Source organism: Orycteropus afer, unplaced genomic scaffold (assembly GCF_000298275.1).
Source record: "Orycteropus afer afer isolate SDZICR_OR568_19922 unplaced genomic scaffold, OryAfe1.0 scaffold00244, whole genome shotgun sequence".
Taxonomy (NCBI): Eukaryota; Metazoa; Chordata; class Mammalia; order Tubulidentata; family Orycteropodidae; genus Orycteropus; species Orycteropus afer.
This window is the reverse complement of record NW_006921831.1, coordinates 4,279,490-4,296,378: the sequence shown is the minus strand read 5'-3', so window position 1 is coordinate 4,296,378 and position 16,889 is coordinate 4,279,490. Positions and strand designations below refer to the sequence as shown.

Here is a 16,889-nt window from a genome sequence, read left to right as displayed (position 1 = left end):
GGGGCTGCCTGGATAGGATCCCACTGTTCTCCCCGAGGGCTGAGCTATGCAGGTGAAGGCTACAGCTTGCCAGGCCCGGCCCCTGAATGGAGTCATTTTGACCCCCTTCAGGCAGTTTCGGATCCTGTCCCAGGCAGTTTGCAGAATTTCTACCCTTCTCAGGTTGGTGCCTTTGCCGGGCACAGCTCGGGTCAGGCTAGCCAGGAGCTTCAGCAAGCACTCTCTCTAGATGCTGTGTTTTGTGGCAAAGCAGTTAGCTGTGCTGTGGGCGGCCACTGGGCTGATGGCCTGGTGCTTTTCTGCTTTCTTGTTCCTTCTGTCTGTTGTTTCTTCTGGTCGGGATGCTGTCGTTCTCCCCTGCCTGTTTATTGATCTTCACAAAGTGTCTCTGTTTCTCTTGGTGAAAATCTCCTGCCCATTTTCCCTCCAACTTTTGTAGCATGTGTTTTGTCCATGTCCCTGAGACTGTAGTGTTCCTGGATCTGTATGACCTACAAGTCAGCAAAAGTGTGTGTGTAGTTCAGGTGAAGTATGTGTATTTACCAGGACTACACGGGTCTCCGTGTTTATAGTATCTGTAAAACCCAGCCATTTTTCATGTGTTTCTGAAGTGCACCTGCCCATGTTGACAAACAACTGTAAGGTTTCCTGAGCCATGCAGTGTCAGAAGAAGTGGCGTCCTCAAGGTAGCGCAGCTTGTGGTGGGGCAGACGCGCTGGGTGCTGTCAGCCCTCTGACCCTTCCTGTCTCACCCTGAAGAGCCTGCCGTGCGAGGCCGCCTGACAGAGTGCCTGGAGACAATCCTTAACAAGGCTCAGGAGCCGCCCAAGTCAAAGAAGGTCCAGCACTCCAATGCCAAGAATGCTGTGCTCTTTGAGGCCATCAGCTTGATCATTCACCATGACAGGTGGGTCCTTCCCCCGGAACTCAGAAGATGTGTACCTGTCGTGCGGCCTTAGGCCCGGCAGACACTCAGGCTGTACCACCGAGGCTGTGCGTGGGCTGGGGAGACCCCTCTCCTCTCTCTACCCCAGCCCTTCACCTTTCACGCCCTCCCCTCCTCTCTCCCTCCCTCCCTCTCTCTATCTCCCTCCCTCCCTCTCTCTCTCTCCCTCGCCCTCTCTCTCTCTCCCTCGCCCTCTCTCTCTCTACCTCTCTCTCTCTCTCTCTCCCTCTCTCTCTCTCTCCCTCTCTCTCTCCCTCTCTCTGTCCCTCTCTCTCTCTCCCTTGTCCTCACCCTCTCTCTCTCTATTCCTCTCTCTCTCCCCCCTCTCCCTCTCTCTCTCTCCCTCCCTCTCTTTCTCTCTCTCTCTCCCTTGCCCTCACCCTCTCTCTCTCTCTCTCTCCCTCTCTCCCTCTCTTTCTCTTTTCTCCCTCTCTTTCTCTTTCTCTCCCTCTCTTTCTCTCTCCCTCTCTCTCTCTTTCCCTCTCTTTCTCTCTCTCTCCCTCTCTCTCCCTTGCCCTCGCCCTCTCTCTCTCTCTCCCTCTCTCTCTCTCTCTCTCCCTTGCCCTCGCCCTCTCTCTCTCTTCCCCTCTTTCTCTCCCTTGCCCTTGCCCTCTCTCTCTCTCTCTCTCTCCCTCTCTTTCTCTCTGTCTCCCCCCGCCTCCTCTCTCTGGTGTTGAAGTCCTGCTGGCTGCTGGCTTCCCTGGGAGCCTTCCTTTGCCTTCTGCCCCTCAAACCTGCCCAGCTCTCCTGCTCCTGACTGGCTTTTCACATGATTATACAAAGTGGAAGGGAGTTTGCATACATGTGAGCGTGCCCATGTGTGTGCACGTGTGCATATGTGTGCAGGACATGTGGGAGGCCACATGTACATGTGTCCTGTTAGCAGTGCCTGGTAGCAAGCAGCACTTTGGTGTGTCCTGGCCGTGGTGGGCAGTGGTGGGTGACCGCCTATCTGGGCAGCACGTCAGATGGATTGGACTGGTGGGTGTCCCCTCTCCCCTTTCTGCTTAGCTTGCATGGTTGGACTCCTGTGTGTGGCTGTCCTTGTGGGGTGGGCTGGCCCAGGCAGGCTGTGTGAGGAACCCCTGGGTCCTGGGCATGCTGGGTGTGTGGGTGAGCAGCAGCCTCCGTGGCACTGCTCTGCCACGGTGCTTTGGATGAGTGTGGGTCCCTGTGTCAAAACTCATCTCAGAGTTATGTGTTTGTCGTCTGGGGAATTGTCAAAATCTTCCAAGACAACAACCCCCAAGAACCCTAGCTTCTTCATATCAGTAGATGCCTCTCTGTCCTTATTAAATAAAGAAAAACAACAATTACAGAGACAAAGGAGGAGAGGTTTAACCAGCGTTGTACAATGATTGGCACATCAACACTTAGGCACCTTGGACGTGTGCCTGAAGAGTTAAGCCTGAGGCCGGGTACCTGGGTTCTCTGCACAGTTCCTATTCCAGGAACCTTCCCACGTTCGAGGAGTCTATCAAACTGTCCTGAGATGTCACGTAAGGAGCTCTGGTGATGCAGTGCCTAAGGCATTTGGCTGCTAACTGGAAAAGGTCAGTGGTTCAAACCCACCAGCCGCTCTGAGCAAGAAAGCTGGGACGATCCACTTCCATAAAGATTTACAGCCTCTGAAACTCAAAGAGGGCTATGAGTCCAAACTGACTCAATGATAGTGAGTTAGGGTTTTTTTTTGAGACTTTGTGTGTGTTTGGTGAGGGCCTGTTGGCAGGTGGGTGCTCCTCCTCCCATGAGGCTGTCAGGTGTTCCATGGTTGCTTGGCTGGGTGATGTTTCCTTTGTCATCGGCTCCTGGAGTGGGTGGAGTTCCGCAGTGCTGCCATGGAGTATGGTGTGAGAGATGAGCATGACAGCAGGAGGACTGCAGTGTTTGGGTCAGGTCTTTCCTGTCTCTAGAGGCCCTGTGAGGTGCTCCCTTTGCTGCACAATGGTGACTTGGTGTGACGTGACTGCCTCCGTGACCTATGGCCAGGACTGAGCACACTGCCTGTTGTTCGTGTGTGCTGAAGACCCCTACCCTGTTTCCCGCAGTGAGCCCAACCTGCTCGTCCGTGCCTGCAACCAGCTGGGACAGTTCCTGCAGCACCGGGAGACCAACTTGCGCTACCTGGCCCTCGAGAGCATGTGTACGTTGGCCAGCTCCGAGTTCTCCCACGAGGCTGTCAAGACGCACATTGACACTGTCATTAACGCCTTGAAGGTGAGTGCCTGCACCCACACGTGCATGGTCCACCTGTGCAGGGTGCATGCTAGTGTGGGCGCCTCGGTCCGCCTGTGAGGGCTCCATGCTCGTGTGGGTACTTTGGTTTGCCTGTGCAGGGTTCCACACTGGTGTAGGTGCCTTGGTTCATCTGTGTGGGTTCCGTGCCAGTGTGGGTGCCATGGTCCGCCTGCAGGGTGACTGTGGGAGAGCTGGCTGGTGTCCTATCAGTGACCTGTTGGTGGTCTGTTATGGGTGTGTTGCACTGGGTGGTGGGTGTGCTGGGCTGGATAGCTCCTGCACAGTGGGCTGTGGGCTCTGGGAGCAGCAGTTACCACAGCTGTTTTGGCTCTCCAGACGGAGCGTGATGTGAGTGTACGGCAGCGGGCTGTGGACCTGCTCTACGCCATGTGTGACCGCAGCAATGCCCAGCAGATCGTGGCGGAGATGCTGAGCTATCTGGAGACGGCCGACTACTCCATCCGTGAGGAGATTGTGAGTGCAGCCGGCCGGGGCATGAAGCTTTGTATAGCCTTGGGCTGGGGCTCTGTGAGAAATCAGACCAGAAAACAAGAAGTCATGTATGTGCTTCCAGTCAACGTTTCCAGGGAGCAGTGCTCTGAGGAGCTCATGACCCCCCAGCCTCTCTGTGCACTGTCCCCTCTGTGTGCATGGGTGTCTGATCTTGACCAAGTAGCAGCTTGGTGCAGGTCCACTTGGCGTGAGGAATGGGCTAAGCAAGAAGTGCAGGTGGCCTGAGCTGTATCTGTGACCCCCCAGGACCTGGGTTTGTTCCCTCACAGATACGTAGGAGTCGGCACTGGAGGGGCCATTTCCGTGGTGAGGACAGTGCCACTCTGTGTCATGAGTCACCAAGGAGCAGGTGTGTTTGCCAGCATCCCCGTCTTCCGCGGAGGCTGAGGTGGGACCCGGTGTCCCATGTCAGGGCTGCTCTGGGGCTGGCTCATGGGACGAGGGTGCCTGAGCATACACTGTGTGACATGACCTGGCCTCCAGGTGGGCGCTCCCCTCACATGTGCATTGATCTGCACGGTCTTCTGTGGTCAGTGATGCATGTTTGTCACCTTTGAGACAGTGCTTCAGGAAGGGCTCACGGGGCCTGTCCTCTCGGGAGGTACGGCAGGAACAAGCCTGGGGCAGTGAGTGGGCAGGGGTGCCTGGAACAGAGGACAAAGTTGCAGAGGGTATGGTGGGCAGGTGGGAAGCTACAGGAAGGTGGCCTGTGGAGGGGCAGGTTTGTGGCAGTGGTTCCCCAGGGCCAGAGATAGCAGCAGCCTGCTCTTCTGTGTGGTGTGGGCTCTGAGCTCTGGTGTATCACTCATTTGTCCCCTCAAGCACTGAGTGATGGTCTCGGTCAGGCTAGTCCACAAAGATGAAGCAGGGCCATCTGTCGTCCCAGGAGAAGTGATCTGTCTGATGTCCATTCAGTAGTGGGAGCATCAGAGTCTGGGCGTGCCCCAGGTGCTGGGGTTTCACCTAGCCAGCTCAGCCCTGTGCACTGGGAGGTGAGGAGGGAGGAGTTGGCCATGCTTGTGGAGCTGTAGGGCCTTTGAGGGCACCTACGCCATGGGAGCCGAGGAGACTTTGCCAAGAGACGGCAATAGTGGCTGTCACCAGGATGGCAGGGAGGGGCTGCAGCCAAGTGAGAGCCTTGTGCTCCCAGCAGCTGGGGCAGGGCTGGGAGATGGGCCAGAGCGGGGCGGGCAGTGCTGGGAGGGCGCAGTGGGAACTGGGCAGTGTGTGTTGAAAGGCCTGGGTGTGCTGAGGGTGGGGAATCGTGTGTTTTGGGGTGGTTTTGTGGCATTGTGGATTGTAGATTTTGGGGCTGAGGGCAGGCAGACAGATGGGCAGAGGGGACGGGATGGTGCACGGCCAGGGGCACTGAGGAGACAGAAAGGAGGTCACAGGGATGGAGTGCTGGTGAGGCGGGCAGAGGAGTTGGCAGCTGTCGGCCTGTGTGAGGAGGATGGCCGATGGCTGCCACTCTGCTCCCAATAAGGGTGGGCAGCATGTGAGCTGGAGTGCTAGGGGGTGTGGGCAGAGCAACGGGACATGTGGAGGCCCAGGGGTGTTTATGTTGAAGAGGGGGCAAGGAAGAAGGGGCACTGAGGAGACAGAAAGGTCTGAGCTATGACCTCTCTGTGTGCTGAAGCCACGGTGGGTGGTGGCCATGGCTGGGTAGTGTTCAGAGTGTCAGCTACAGTGTGGCTGAGTTGGCCCATGCCCTGCCCAGGTGTGAGGAGGGGACGGGAGCATCCCTGTTCCCGTGGGGCTCCATACGTCCTTCTTCACTGTCCTCTGGACTGGCTCTTCGTTTAGGTGTCTTGGCTCTGCTTGGCTTTGCTCCGTTAGCATTGAGTCCTGAACCTTGTGGCCCTTCAGGAGTCTGGTGAACTAGGCGGTGCTGTGGGTGATGCTAGTGAGGGCCCATCTGTGCAGGTACTCAAGGTGGCCATCCTGGCAGAGAAGTATGCTGTGGACTACACGTGGTACGTGGACACCATCCTCAACCTGATCCGCATCGCAGGCGACTATGTCAGTGAGGAGGTGTGGTACCGTGTCATCCAGATCGTCATCAACAGGGATGATGTGCAGGGCTATGCCGCCAAGACTGTGTTTGAGGTAGCTGCTATGGAGGGCGGGCTGTGTGGGTATAGGGTGCTGGGTTACCAGGGCCCACTCCTCCCACCTTCAGGATGCTTTTCTCCCTAATTTCTGAGCCCTGGACCAGGGTGAGATGCTGTCCCAGAGAGGGTCACTGTGAGATGTGCCCCCAGAGAGGGTCATGGGTAAGATGCCCCCCAGAGAAAGTTACAGTGAGATGTCCCCCCAGAGAGGGTCACAGTGAGATGTCCCCTTAGAGAGGGTCATGGGTGAGATGTCACCTCAGCTTCACGGTGAGCTGTCCCCCCAGAGAGGGTCATGGTGAGATGTCCCCCTGGAGGGGGTCACAGTGAGATGTCACCTCAGAGAGGGTCACAGTGAGATGGCACCCCAGCGTGCTGCCTGATTCTCTCCTTGTCTCCTGTTGTCCACGAGGATGCAGTGGGGTCATTGGTGACATGAGGGGAGGAGGAGTGGCTGTTGGACTATGGGTGCCCCGGAGGGTCTAACACTAACCTGCCCTGCTGAGATGTTCATTGTGTTCCTGATGTCAGTAATCAGGCTGACATCCCTGCTGAGCAGAGAAGGGGCAAGCTAAAGTCAGGGAGTTCAGGAAGTTTTGGGGGACACATGGCTCTGATGGAGAAACAAACCCCAGAAGAAAGAGACCTGTGCCTTTTTTCCTGGGCTACAGTGACAATTCAGCTGCTTTTCCTGATACACGCACCTCTTGGCCTGGGCTAGCTCTGAAGCGCCTTGACGACTCAGTCCCTCTCCTGGTTTTGCAGGCTCTCCAGGCGCCAGCGTGCCATGAGAATCTTGTCAAGGTGGGCGGCTACATCCTGGGGGAGTTTGGAAACTTGATAGCTGGGGACCCCAGATCCAGGTAAGAACCCTTGTGGCCTGGTGGAGAGACTGCGGGGCTGGGGATCCAGGCCTTGTGCCCCAGTGCAGAGGTGAGGGGATGTGAGTGGAGGAGTGCTGCTGACCCCCCTACCTCTCTCTGCTCCTGCAGTCCCCTGATTCAGTTCAGCCTGCTCCATTGCAAGTTCCACCTGTGCAGCGTGCCCACCAGGGCGCTCCTCCTGTCCACCTACATCAAGTTTGTGAACCTCTTCCCGGAGGTGAAGGCCACCATCCAGGACGTGCTGCGCAGCGGCAGCCAGCTCAAGAATGCCGACGTGGAGCTGCAGCAGCGCGCCGTGGAGTACCTGCGCCTCAGCACCGTCGCCAGCACCGACATCCTGGTAGGGCAGCGTGCGCAGGGGGCCCGGCCCCGCCCCTCGCCACCGTCCCTCATCTGCGTGCTGACCCAGGCTGAGCCTTTGCTGCTTCCTGCTCAGGCCACAGTTCTGGAGGAGATGCCCCCATTCCCAGAGCGTGAGTCCTCCATCTTGGCGAAGCTCAAGAAGAAGAAGGGCCCAGGCACAGTGACGGACCTGGAGGAGGCCAAGCGAGAGCGTGGTGCCGACGTGAATGGGGGCGCCGAGCCTGCCCCTGCCAGCGCCAGTGCTGTGGTAGGTCCTCATGGCCGCAGAGTTCCTGGTAACCTTGCAGCCCTGATGTGCATGCAAGGGGGCTCTGTGGTCCTGCTTTTCCAGCGAGAGGACTGCTATGGAAAGGGCACTGGTCCAGGGAGGGGAAGAAGGCTGTGCCCTGGTACTGGGCTGGTGGCCTGGCCCAGCCGAGCACTTGCTCTGAGGGCCCCGATGCCCCTTTGCAGCCAGCCTCCCAGGCACCCCTTTCCCCCTGTCTGCTGCCGTAGTGTCTCCTCACCCTTCTCGCCTGAGCTCTTTCAGTCCTGATGCCGTACTCCCACCTTGGGAGCGACCTCGGCAGCTACTGGTGCTCCACGTCTGGTGGAGCTGACCGCCCTTCTCTTCAGGTGGTCCTCCTCCTCCTCACCAAGCCCTCTCAAGGCATTGCTTTACACACTGTTGATCTCGTGGCTTTGTTCTGTGGGCCCCACGCTGCACCTCTGAGCGGAAGTGAAGGTTTAGGGTCCTGAGAGTGGCCTTATGGGGTGGGCCTCCAGCAGACTGTGACTGCCTCTCCCCATCTCTCCATGCTGTTACACCTTGGAAGGCCATTCTGGCTCCAGAGATGGGATTTTGCTGGTAGATGGGACTTGTGAGTAGATGGTATGAGGGTACTTTGTGCCTCACCCTGTCCGTGTGCTGCAGCAGGTCAGGGCCACTCTGTGATCCTACCAGGCAGCACAGCATTGGAAAGAAGATGGGCGTTGTACCTGCTGGACTCCTCTTTGCTGGTGTCAGTCAGGCCATGGGTTGGCCTTCAGGGAAAGCTGTGACCCACACATTTCTGCTGTGGGGGACCCTGGGCTCCCTCTGTCCTCTTCCCGAGCACTTGGAAAGGAATAAGGTTGATATTCAGGCCAGTGTACCTCAGCATCAACTGGGAAGTGTATTTGGGTACACTGGGTTTTCCTTTCTGAGTTGGCCCTGAAGGTTGAGGAGTATACTAAGGAGTATGCACTCGAGGGTCACAGAACTCCAGGTGAGATGTGGCCTTGGTGTGGGGCCACTCAGGTGCTCAGCAGACAGCGAGCACACCGTCCCTGACCTCTAGCACATCCAGTTGTACTGTGGCTGTGATGGGAATATGCCCTGAGATACTGTCCTGTGGCCCTGAGGAAAATGCCTTGAGAGGGAGTCTAGTGGTTCTGAGGAAACACCCTGAGAGGGAGTCTAGTAGTTCTGAGGGAACACACCCTGAGAGGGAGTCTAGTGGTTCTGAGGAAACACCCTGAGAGGGAGTCTAGTGGTTCTGAGGGAAAACACCCTGAGAGGGAGTCTAGTGGTTCTGAGGGAAAACACCCTGAGAGGGAGTCCTGAGCCCTTGACCCTGAGGAAAACCCCGATAGGCTGCCCCATAACTCAGGAAAGCATCCCTGGGAGGCTGTCCTTTGCTTGTGGTTCTTGGGGCCACCAGAGAACTTGTGTCACTGTGTGCTGACAGTCACCCAGGCTGGTGGCTGTGTTGAATTACCATGTAATTGCTGTCAGAGAGGATGGCATCTTGAGCAGTGTGGGCTCCGGGGGTATTGGTGGGCCAGGAGACGTCACTCTGCAAGAGTGGCATGTGGGGAGTGGGATGAATGCTTCCCATATCCCACGATCCTGGAACTGCTCCAGACCCCCCAAACGGTGTCTCTGCTGAGTATCGCCGTGGTGGTGGCCAGGCGCCCAGCAGGTGAGCAGAAAGGCGCTTGGATGCCCGGTGGGCGCATGGCCAGGAGCAGGGAGGCAGGTGGCCCTGTTTGAAGAGTGAGCAGGAGGTGGGTGAGCCAAGTTCTGTGCTTTGTCGTGAGGGTCAGTAGTGGATTCACTGTGGCGTTTTCTCGTGTCTTTTGTCTAAGATCCAAAAGCAATTCTTTTTTTAAGAGACTTCCTCTCTGCTCTGTCTCCATGACGATTATCTAAGGGCGTCCCCGATCGTCACTAGCGTCCTCTTCATCTTTCTGAAGGCTTACTCCCTCAGAGACAGCAGGCAGTGGTGCCTCATCGTAACCCTTAAACATCTGTTTTACACTCCTTCTCAGAACTGTTTTTCATGCAAATAACTTGTACCATGGGTGGTTTTTGGAGCGTGTGGAGTGATGACTTGTCACCTAAGTTGTAGTTTAGGCTTGACTCTGCAGTGCATGGCTGAGAAGCCATGTCTGAGCGGGTGCCTGCTCACTCTCAGGACATCTTGGTGTGGAGGCATTGTCGCGTGGGGGCCAGGGGAGTCTGGGGCCTGGCATGCACGCTGCCTTGTGCCTGGGAGCTCGCTGCTGACGCTCTCCCGCCTTCTGTTCCAGTCCACCCCTTCGCCGTCGGCCGACCTCCTGGGTCTCGGGGCTGTGCCCCCCGTCCCCGCTGGCCCCCCACCCTCCTCCGGCGCTGGTGGACTGCTCGTGGACGTGTTCTCCGACTCGGCTTCGGCAGTTGCCCCTCTCGCTCCCGGCTCCGAAGATAACTTCGCCAGGTAGTGGGTCAGCGTCGTCAGGCGGGACGGCTGCCTCTCTCTCACTCCGCTCTGTCCTCTGCCACCCCTGCCCCGTTCCTGCCCTGGAGGCCCTCGGTCTCCACTAGATGCAGTTTCTCCAGAAGGAAAACGAGGTCCGAGGAGCTAGTGGTGCTTGTCACTCGTGTCTGTCTGTAGTGACGTTTGGTCATGTTGTGGCAGCTGGTTGCCCTAGAGTGTTTACTCTCCGTGACAGGATTCTGTTGGTTCTTCCCTGTCCCCTGGTCAGGCTGCTCTTGGTTCTGAATACTCTCTGCCTGTGTCCCTCTCCCGCTTCTCTGCTCCTGTCCCCTCGCAAACACAGAAATGGCAGCTGTCCTCCCAGGGTGCTTCTGTGTTGCTTCCTTTTGTCACACCGGTCCTGCATTCTCTTTTGCTTGCTGTCTGTCCCCCTCTGGTCTGTGGGTCCCCACAGATGTCCTTGGGGGGAAGCACATGTGGGTTTGTGTCTCAGATCGAGACTGATGTCTTCAGGAGATGACCTTTGGCCCCATGCTTTTTGAGATTATGTTACTATTCTTGGGGTTTTACTCTATTCCTGTTTGTCTGCATTCACATTACACAAGAATTCTTCCTCCTATTACTTGGAGAAAAGGAACTCGAAGGCAGTTTGGGTTGGCATTGGTCCTCTGTGGCTGACATGGCTTCTCGCTGGCTTTACAATCGCGGAGAGTCCAGCCGGGCCCCCCCAGGTGGGAGCAGCCACGTGTCACAGACGGGCATGGGTTCCACGTCAGCTGGACCTGAGTGTCCGAGCTCCCGGGAGTGGGGAGCCCTCGTGTATGCAGCCCCAAGCAGGTCTCTGAGGTTGAGGTCCGTCTGGGCTGGGGGCTTTTCTGGCGCCTCCTAGGTGATGCAGGTGCAGCAGGTGCCCCAGGTAGCTGTTGGTGTCTCTTGGAGACCTAGCCTGAACTGTGAAGGCCCACACAGTGGGAAGAGAGACAGGGAGTGGGGCAGGCCACTATAGCAGCAGCCTTCAGCAGTGCCTTCCCTCCTGGGCTGTTCGGTCCAGCACCTGCCCCCCTTTCTCCATAAGCCTTATCCCACACCAGGCAGTGATTCTTGGCACCCCTGCTTCTGAGTCTCCTGGCTCCCCAGCAGATGGGTTGGAGTTGGACTGTGCAGCTGCTGCCTGGCTGGGGTGCTGCTCCCATGTCCTGCATATCTTTGGAGAGGGTGGGAGGACGTAGGCATTTTAGGGGACACGCAGGTCGGGAGCCACGAGTTGGGTTCGGGAGGTCTGTGAGCTCCACAGGCCCTCTCAACCTGGTGCCATTTGCTCCAAGGATGACCCAGTGTCACGTGAATGTGAGGCTGCTTCTGTCCCCTTGTCCATAAGCATCAGCCTCAGAGACCGAACCAGGGCACACATAGCCTCGCATCTGGACTGTGGCAGTATTAGAAGCCAGGGTGCGGTGCTCAGGGCCCCACCTGGTGCCCTCGGGCAGCCCTTCCTTCCTGGGCCATGATGGTTGTAATGGACACCAAGGCAGTGGTAGCATGTGTTCTGGAAAAGCATCTGTGCTCTGAGAAGCGGTCACTGTAGTGGAGGGAGGACGGAGAGCTGTCGGGTGTGATCTGAGGGCCGGAGCGAGCGGGCCATGGCCTGCGGGGCGCACGGTCACACATTCCAGGTTGCCGTGTGTCCCGGACTGAATGCTGAGCTGGACGCCAAGGTGAATGTGAGCAAAGCAGTCCTGTGTGTACTAACCGCTCCTCTTGCGTCTCTGTGCCGTCTCCTCTGTTCTCTCTGTGCTGCTTGAATGAGCCCTGGCCCGGCTTCCACTGAGGTAGTTTCTGAGGAGCCCGCTGAAACTGTGCGCGCTGCCGATGAACTTACACGCAAGTAAGCACCTCTCGCGTCTCTCAGGGCGGGCACCCGAGCAGCGCGAGAGCAAAACCAGAGGAGCGAGGCAGCGTCCTGGATTTGGAGGTCTCGGGGGGTGGGGGGCAGCTGGCCTCAGACTCGAGTCCTGGCGCTCCTCGGCTCCCCGCGGAGCAGCTGGGCTGCACAGCCCTGTCACCGTGCCCTCCGCACGCTGCCCCAGCTCCCCCCACATCCCAACCCCAAACTCATCCTGCAGAGGGTCAGGGTGCTCAGTGCCTGGCAGGACCGTGCTCGGCACGGGGACCAGTGGGCGCAAGAGGCAGGCTGGTGTGTGTGTGTCCAAGTGAACCTAGAGGAGAGGTGGGCACCGCGGCCAGCCTGGGACAAGCCCACAGTGTCCCGTCACCGAGCCTATGTGCCTCACACACCTGTTCTGAGGGAGAAGGGGCCTCAGGGCTCTGTCCTGGCACGTCTGCCGCTGTGCATCAGCTCCTGGCCCCAGCGTGGGCGCCACTGACCCTCCGAGTCTCTGCCGTGTCTCCCCCTGCCCCTAGCAGGCTCCTGGGGCCTCAGCTGAGCCCTCCTCTGGCTAGTCCTTGTGTTTTCAGCGGGTGACTCTGAGTGACACACATCTGTCCTGTGCCACAGGTTCGTCTGCAAAAATAACGGGGTCCTCTTTGAGAACCAGCTGCTTCAAATAGGACTGAAGTCGGAATTCCGGCAGAACTTAGGTATGGGTTTGTACTGCCTAACAAAGTGGTACCTGCTCGGCCCCTGGGCTGAGGGGCCATCCTGCCTGGGCCAGGGACCCACTTGTTTGCATTTGGGAAGGAGGGACGTGCAGAGTGAGGAGGGGCAGACGGGTGTGCCATCCCCTGGGCTCTACTGGTGGAGGGGTGAGGACTTGACGGGTCATTCTGTAGGCCTGCCTGCTGTGAAAGCATGCTTGTGGTTTGTACTCCCAATTAGCTCAAGTTCCAGAACTCTGGGCCATGGGGGCAGAACCCTGGGCTTTGGTCTGCTCTGAACGGGGGAGAGGGATGCCATGCTGCTCATCCTTTTCAGACTTTCTGAGCTTTGCCCCCCATTGGGAGTTGAGAGAGTTTGTGTAGGCTCTGAGTGTGACGTGCAGAATAGGGAAGTGGGTGTCCTGAGTGTCTGGTGGTGCCGAATGAGGGCATGCTTGCAGGGGCTCAGGCCATCAGGTGGGATGCAGGTCTCCTGTGTGACGAGGGGTGGGATGACCCTGGGTGCTTGCAGGCATGGGACAGCCAGCATGGTGCTTCAGGTGCTCATTCCTGCCTAAGTAAGTGAGTACATGTGTGCACATGCATGTACACCACACACATGCATGCAGGTGGACATGTGCATGTCCACAGGGTAGAGGTTTGGAGGGCAACAGCCACCTCTGAGGTGGAAGACTAGGTGGCCTGACTTCCTCAGGTGTGCCACTTTCAAAGCTAGGCGAGTTGGTGCGGTTTTAATGGGTCATGGTTCACAATTGGTTATACCCATTGCCGTGGGGGCTGGAGGCTCCCAGGTTCTCCACAGGGGGAGGTGGAAAATGGCGTGTAGGAAATCACCTGTTCCCCTCTTGTTTCCCTGCAGGTCGGATGTTTATATTTTATGGTAACAAGACCTCCACACAGTTCTTAAACTTTACTCCAATGCTGATCTGTTCGGACGGGCTCCAGGCCAATATCCTTGGTTCTGTTTCCTCCTTGCCTACAGACAGACAGAAGCGTGGGGTCTGGAGGAGGCCTTTGAGACCAGGTTCTCGGTCAGCAGAGTAAGGTGCCCATGCCAGGCCCTCATTCCGGCCGCCCTTGAGGCCAGGCTTCAAGTCTGGACAAGGGTAGTGGGTGAGGCGGTACCTCCCTGGTGGTGGGTCCTTGCATGGAGCGCTCTTAAGCGTGGTTCACCCTCCTTAGAGGTTATATCCTGGCCCCCTGCAGAGCCCTGGTTCCATCTCTGGTTGGGCAGTCAGACACTCCATTCGAGGGCTTTGCCTTATGCATCTGGGCTCTTTATTTAGACTACTCCCTCGCCCTTTGATCCGCATTAAAGCGTTGTTAGAACGTTCGTTGTTGTACTCTAAGGAGCTGGTAGCCAACTGCCCGCGAGGCGACTCTGGCTCACGATGTCCCTGTGTGGGTCACAGGAGAGCCGTCCTCCGTAGAGTGTGCATTGGCTGAGTTTTCAGATGTAAGTCTCTGGGTCTTTCTCCCAAGGTGCCTCTGGGGGAAGGTGAACTACCAGCCTTTCGGTTAGCCCATCGAGCACTTAACTGGTGGAACCACCCTAACACTCGTTCCAGGGATGGGTCCCCTATCGAAGCAGGGTGCAAAGAGCCCTGGTGGGATAGGGAGGCCACTACAGCTTCCTTTGAGCCTTTGCTCGTGGAAAAGACACTGTGACCATAGCCCCCTTTCCCAGCCTAGCCTCGTTTCCTGTTGTGAGAGGGTAGGCCTTTATTTACACTGTTGGACATCAGAGCTACTGCTCATCAGACACAACACACGGATGCAGGACTGAGTGTGTTCAAATTCTTGTCTGAGACCAGGAACAGACCCCCTTGGGGCAGCAGAGCCCCGCAGCCAGTGGTCTGGACACAGGGCCCAGCCCCAGACCCTTCTGTAGGGAGGGTCGTGGAGGTTCTCCTGAAGACAGACCAGTAGAAGACAAACGTGGCTGAAAAGTGGCCCATGCTCACTGTGGGCCCGAGCTGCGCAGATTCATCATTTCAGACCTCGCTTCGTGACACTCAGGGCTGGTGTCTGCTGCAGCAACAGCCCATACCTCAGCACCGCGGGGTGAATGGAAGTGACTTGAAGCACTCAGCTGATTGCCAACTGTTGCTGCTGCTGTTGTCACTGAGGTGGCTTTGGCTCGAGGGGTGTCCAGCTGGTTGCGGAACTCTGCATGTCTTCCCTCAATGTTGTGTGGGAAGCTGTGGAGAGGCAGGGCCTCTTGGGTTACCCTACCGGCTGCCCCCTGCTGTTGGCATGGCGTTGGGCCCGGGCTTATGCTTCTCTGGACCTGAACTCCTTAACACATGCTCACATCTGAACCTGCAGACCAAGCCCGTGGACCCAACCGTGGATGGGGGGGCACAGGTCCAGCAGGTGGTCAACATAGAGTGTTTGTCTGACTTCTCGGACGCACCGGTCCTCAACATCCAGTTCAGGTGAGCAGCTGTCTGCCTGGGAGGTGGGGGAGCTTGTGGTTCTTACCTGGCTCCTGTGGCTTGGTGCCGGGTAGGGGAGGGTGATCAGCAGTGAGGGTGGGTCCTCAGCCTGTTCTCCAGATCTCAGCCACCACTCGCCTGTCGGCTTCTGGGGTTTGGGTGTGACTCTTGGTCTGCCCTGCCTGTGCCTGTGTGACCGGGACCATCTGTGCTCTGACTCTGGCTCACCCTGAGTACTGGGAGGATGTCGGAAGCAGCTGAAGACACAGTCTGCAGCGTGGCCAGCTGTCCTCTTCCAGCCTTCGGGCGTTTGGAGGATATGGGGAGAGTGCTCCCTGGTCCCATGAGGCGGCCTGAGCACAGTGCCAGGTGGAGTGGTGGGTTAAGACCCAGGCCACCCCCACCCTGTTCCCAGTGTGGGAGCACCTACAAGTGGGGAGACCTGACCTGCAGCTTTGTGCTTTGTTGCGGGGCTGTGTGCTGCCCCTTCAGCGTGTCTCTGCCTTGCATAGCCGGACATGGCACACGGCGTCTTGATTTGTTACCTTCAATGACTGTTGCGGTGTGTGTGAGCAACTAGCTTCTTGAGGGGGGTTGGTAAGGACAATTCTTGGGAAAGTCCGTTTCCAGACGTTGACAATAGCAGGGAACGTCAGGTTGTATACCTTGCAGAATTTAGGGAAATAGAGAAATTCTTGTTTGATTCTGTAGGCAGACTCCAATTTTCTTCAGTCTTCCATGGGGGGAAAAACCCAATTAAAATGATTTGGAATTGTGGGCACTGGGTGACTGGGAAGTGAGGGGTGGTGATGACCCTGAGGGAGTCAGCCCCAGAGACATTGTGACTACTTGACGTGCTCACGTGGGCTGGCAGTCACCTGGGCTGACAGTCACCAGGATGGGCTCAGGCCTGCCATGCACCCTTGTCCTTGGTCACACTGACCTAGAGCTGTAGGCTGTGGGGATGCTCAGGCATGTGACACCACCAGCTAGCCAGTCAGTCCACCCAGCAGGGTTTGGGCAGACCTCTGTTTTTGTCACCAGGAGAGCCCTCTGAGCCCTGAGTCAGTGGAACTTGTATGCCTGCATGTCCCCGTCCTGTTCCATGATGCTTTGCCAGCTCAGAGCTGGGCTGTCTAGTTGAGTTCTGGATTTCCTCACTTTGTACCAAGGTATGGGGGAACCTTCCAGAATGTGTCTGTAAAGCTGCCCATCACACTCAACAAGTTTTTCCAGCCCACAGAGATGGCATCTCAAGATTTCTTCCAGCGCTGGAAGCAGCTGAGCAGGTGAGAAGCCTGGCATGCTTGGTGGGCAGGGTTGAGGAACGCAACATGGGTAGGCTCACGCTCACTGTCGTTGGAGGGGCTGGCACGCGACACGGCTGGGCTCACGCTCACTGTCGTTGGAGGGGATGGCACGCGACACAGCTGGGCTCACGCTCACTGTCACTCTGCACAGTCCGCAGCAGGAAGTGCAGAACATCTTCAAAGCCAAGCACCCGATGGACACGGAAATCACCAAAGCCAAGGTGAGTGCTGGGTCCTGGCATCCCTGGGCCTGAAGCACAGCCCAAGGCCTTTGCAGGGGTCTCGGTCTTGGCCCTTGCTGGTTCAGGACCTCCATAGCCTGCTGACTGATAGGTCCACATTTCTTTTGACCAGATTATTGGGTTTGGTTCTGCGCTCCTTGAAGAAGTCGATCCTAATCCTGCAAATTTTGTGGGTGCCGGAATCATCCATACCAAAACTACCCAGATCGGATGCCTGCTGCGCCTGGAGCCCAACCTGCAAGCCCAGGTGAGGCTGCGCAGGCTGCTGCTGAGCGACGCCGGGCCCATCGAGGTGCTGGTGCTGTGTGGGATGGCAGGAGGTCAAAGTGCCACTACGTGCACGCCACTACCGTCACGGTGCCAGTGTGCAGGTCAGGCCATGCAAGGTGCTGTTGAGCGCACACCGGGCCCGTCACAGTGCCAGTGGTGTGCGGGTGAGGCCGTGCAAGGTGCTCCTCAGTGCACGCCGGGCCCATCACGGTGCCAGTGGTGTGCGGGTCAGGCC

At 57.6% G+C, this 16,889-nt stretch overlaps 1 protein-coding gene across 1 annotated transcript in view; it reads left to right on the top strand.

The window, feature by feature from the left end:
• Positions 1–16,889, top strand: part of AP2A2 (adaptor related protein complex 2 subunit alpha 2) — a 78,698-nt gene that overhangs the window by 60,685 nt on the left and 1,124 nt on the right. Inside the window, exons 8-21 of the mRNA XM_007949286.2 lie at positions 760–907; positions 2,995–3,163; positions 3,521–3,658; positions 5,624–5,806; positions 6,577–6,674; positions 6,804–7,035; positions 7,132–7,305; positions 9,612–9,778; positions 12,294–12,376; positions 13,254–13,343; positions 14,709–14,832; positions 16,005–16,121; positions 16,294–16,363; positions 16,497–16,631. Of these exons, the coding sequence (XP_007947477.1) occupies positions 760–907; positions 2,995–3,163; positions 3,521–3,658; positions 5,624–5,806; positions 6,577–6,674; positions 6,804–7,035; positions 7,132–7,305; positions 9,612–9,778; positions 12,294–12,376; positions 13,254–13,343; positions 14,709–14,832; positions 16,005–16,121; positions 16,294–16,363; positions 16,497–16,631 (1,928 nt within the window). The remainder of the gene's footprint in view (positions 1–759; positions 908–2,994; positions 3,164–3,520; positions 3,659–5,623; positions 5,807–6,576; positions 6,675–6,803; positions 7,036–7,131; positions 7,306–9,611; positions 9,779–12,293; positions 12,377–13,253; positions 13,344–14,708; positions 14,833–16,004; positions 16,122–16,293; positions 16,364–16,496; positions 16,632–16,889) is intronic.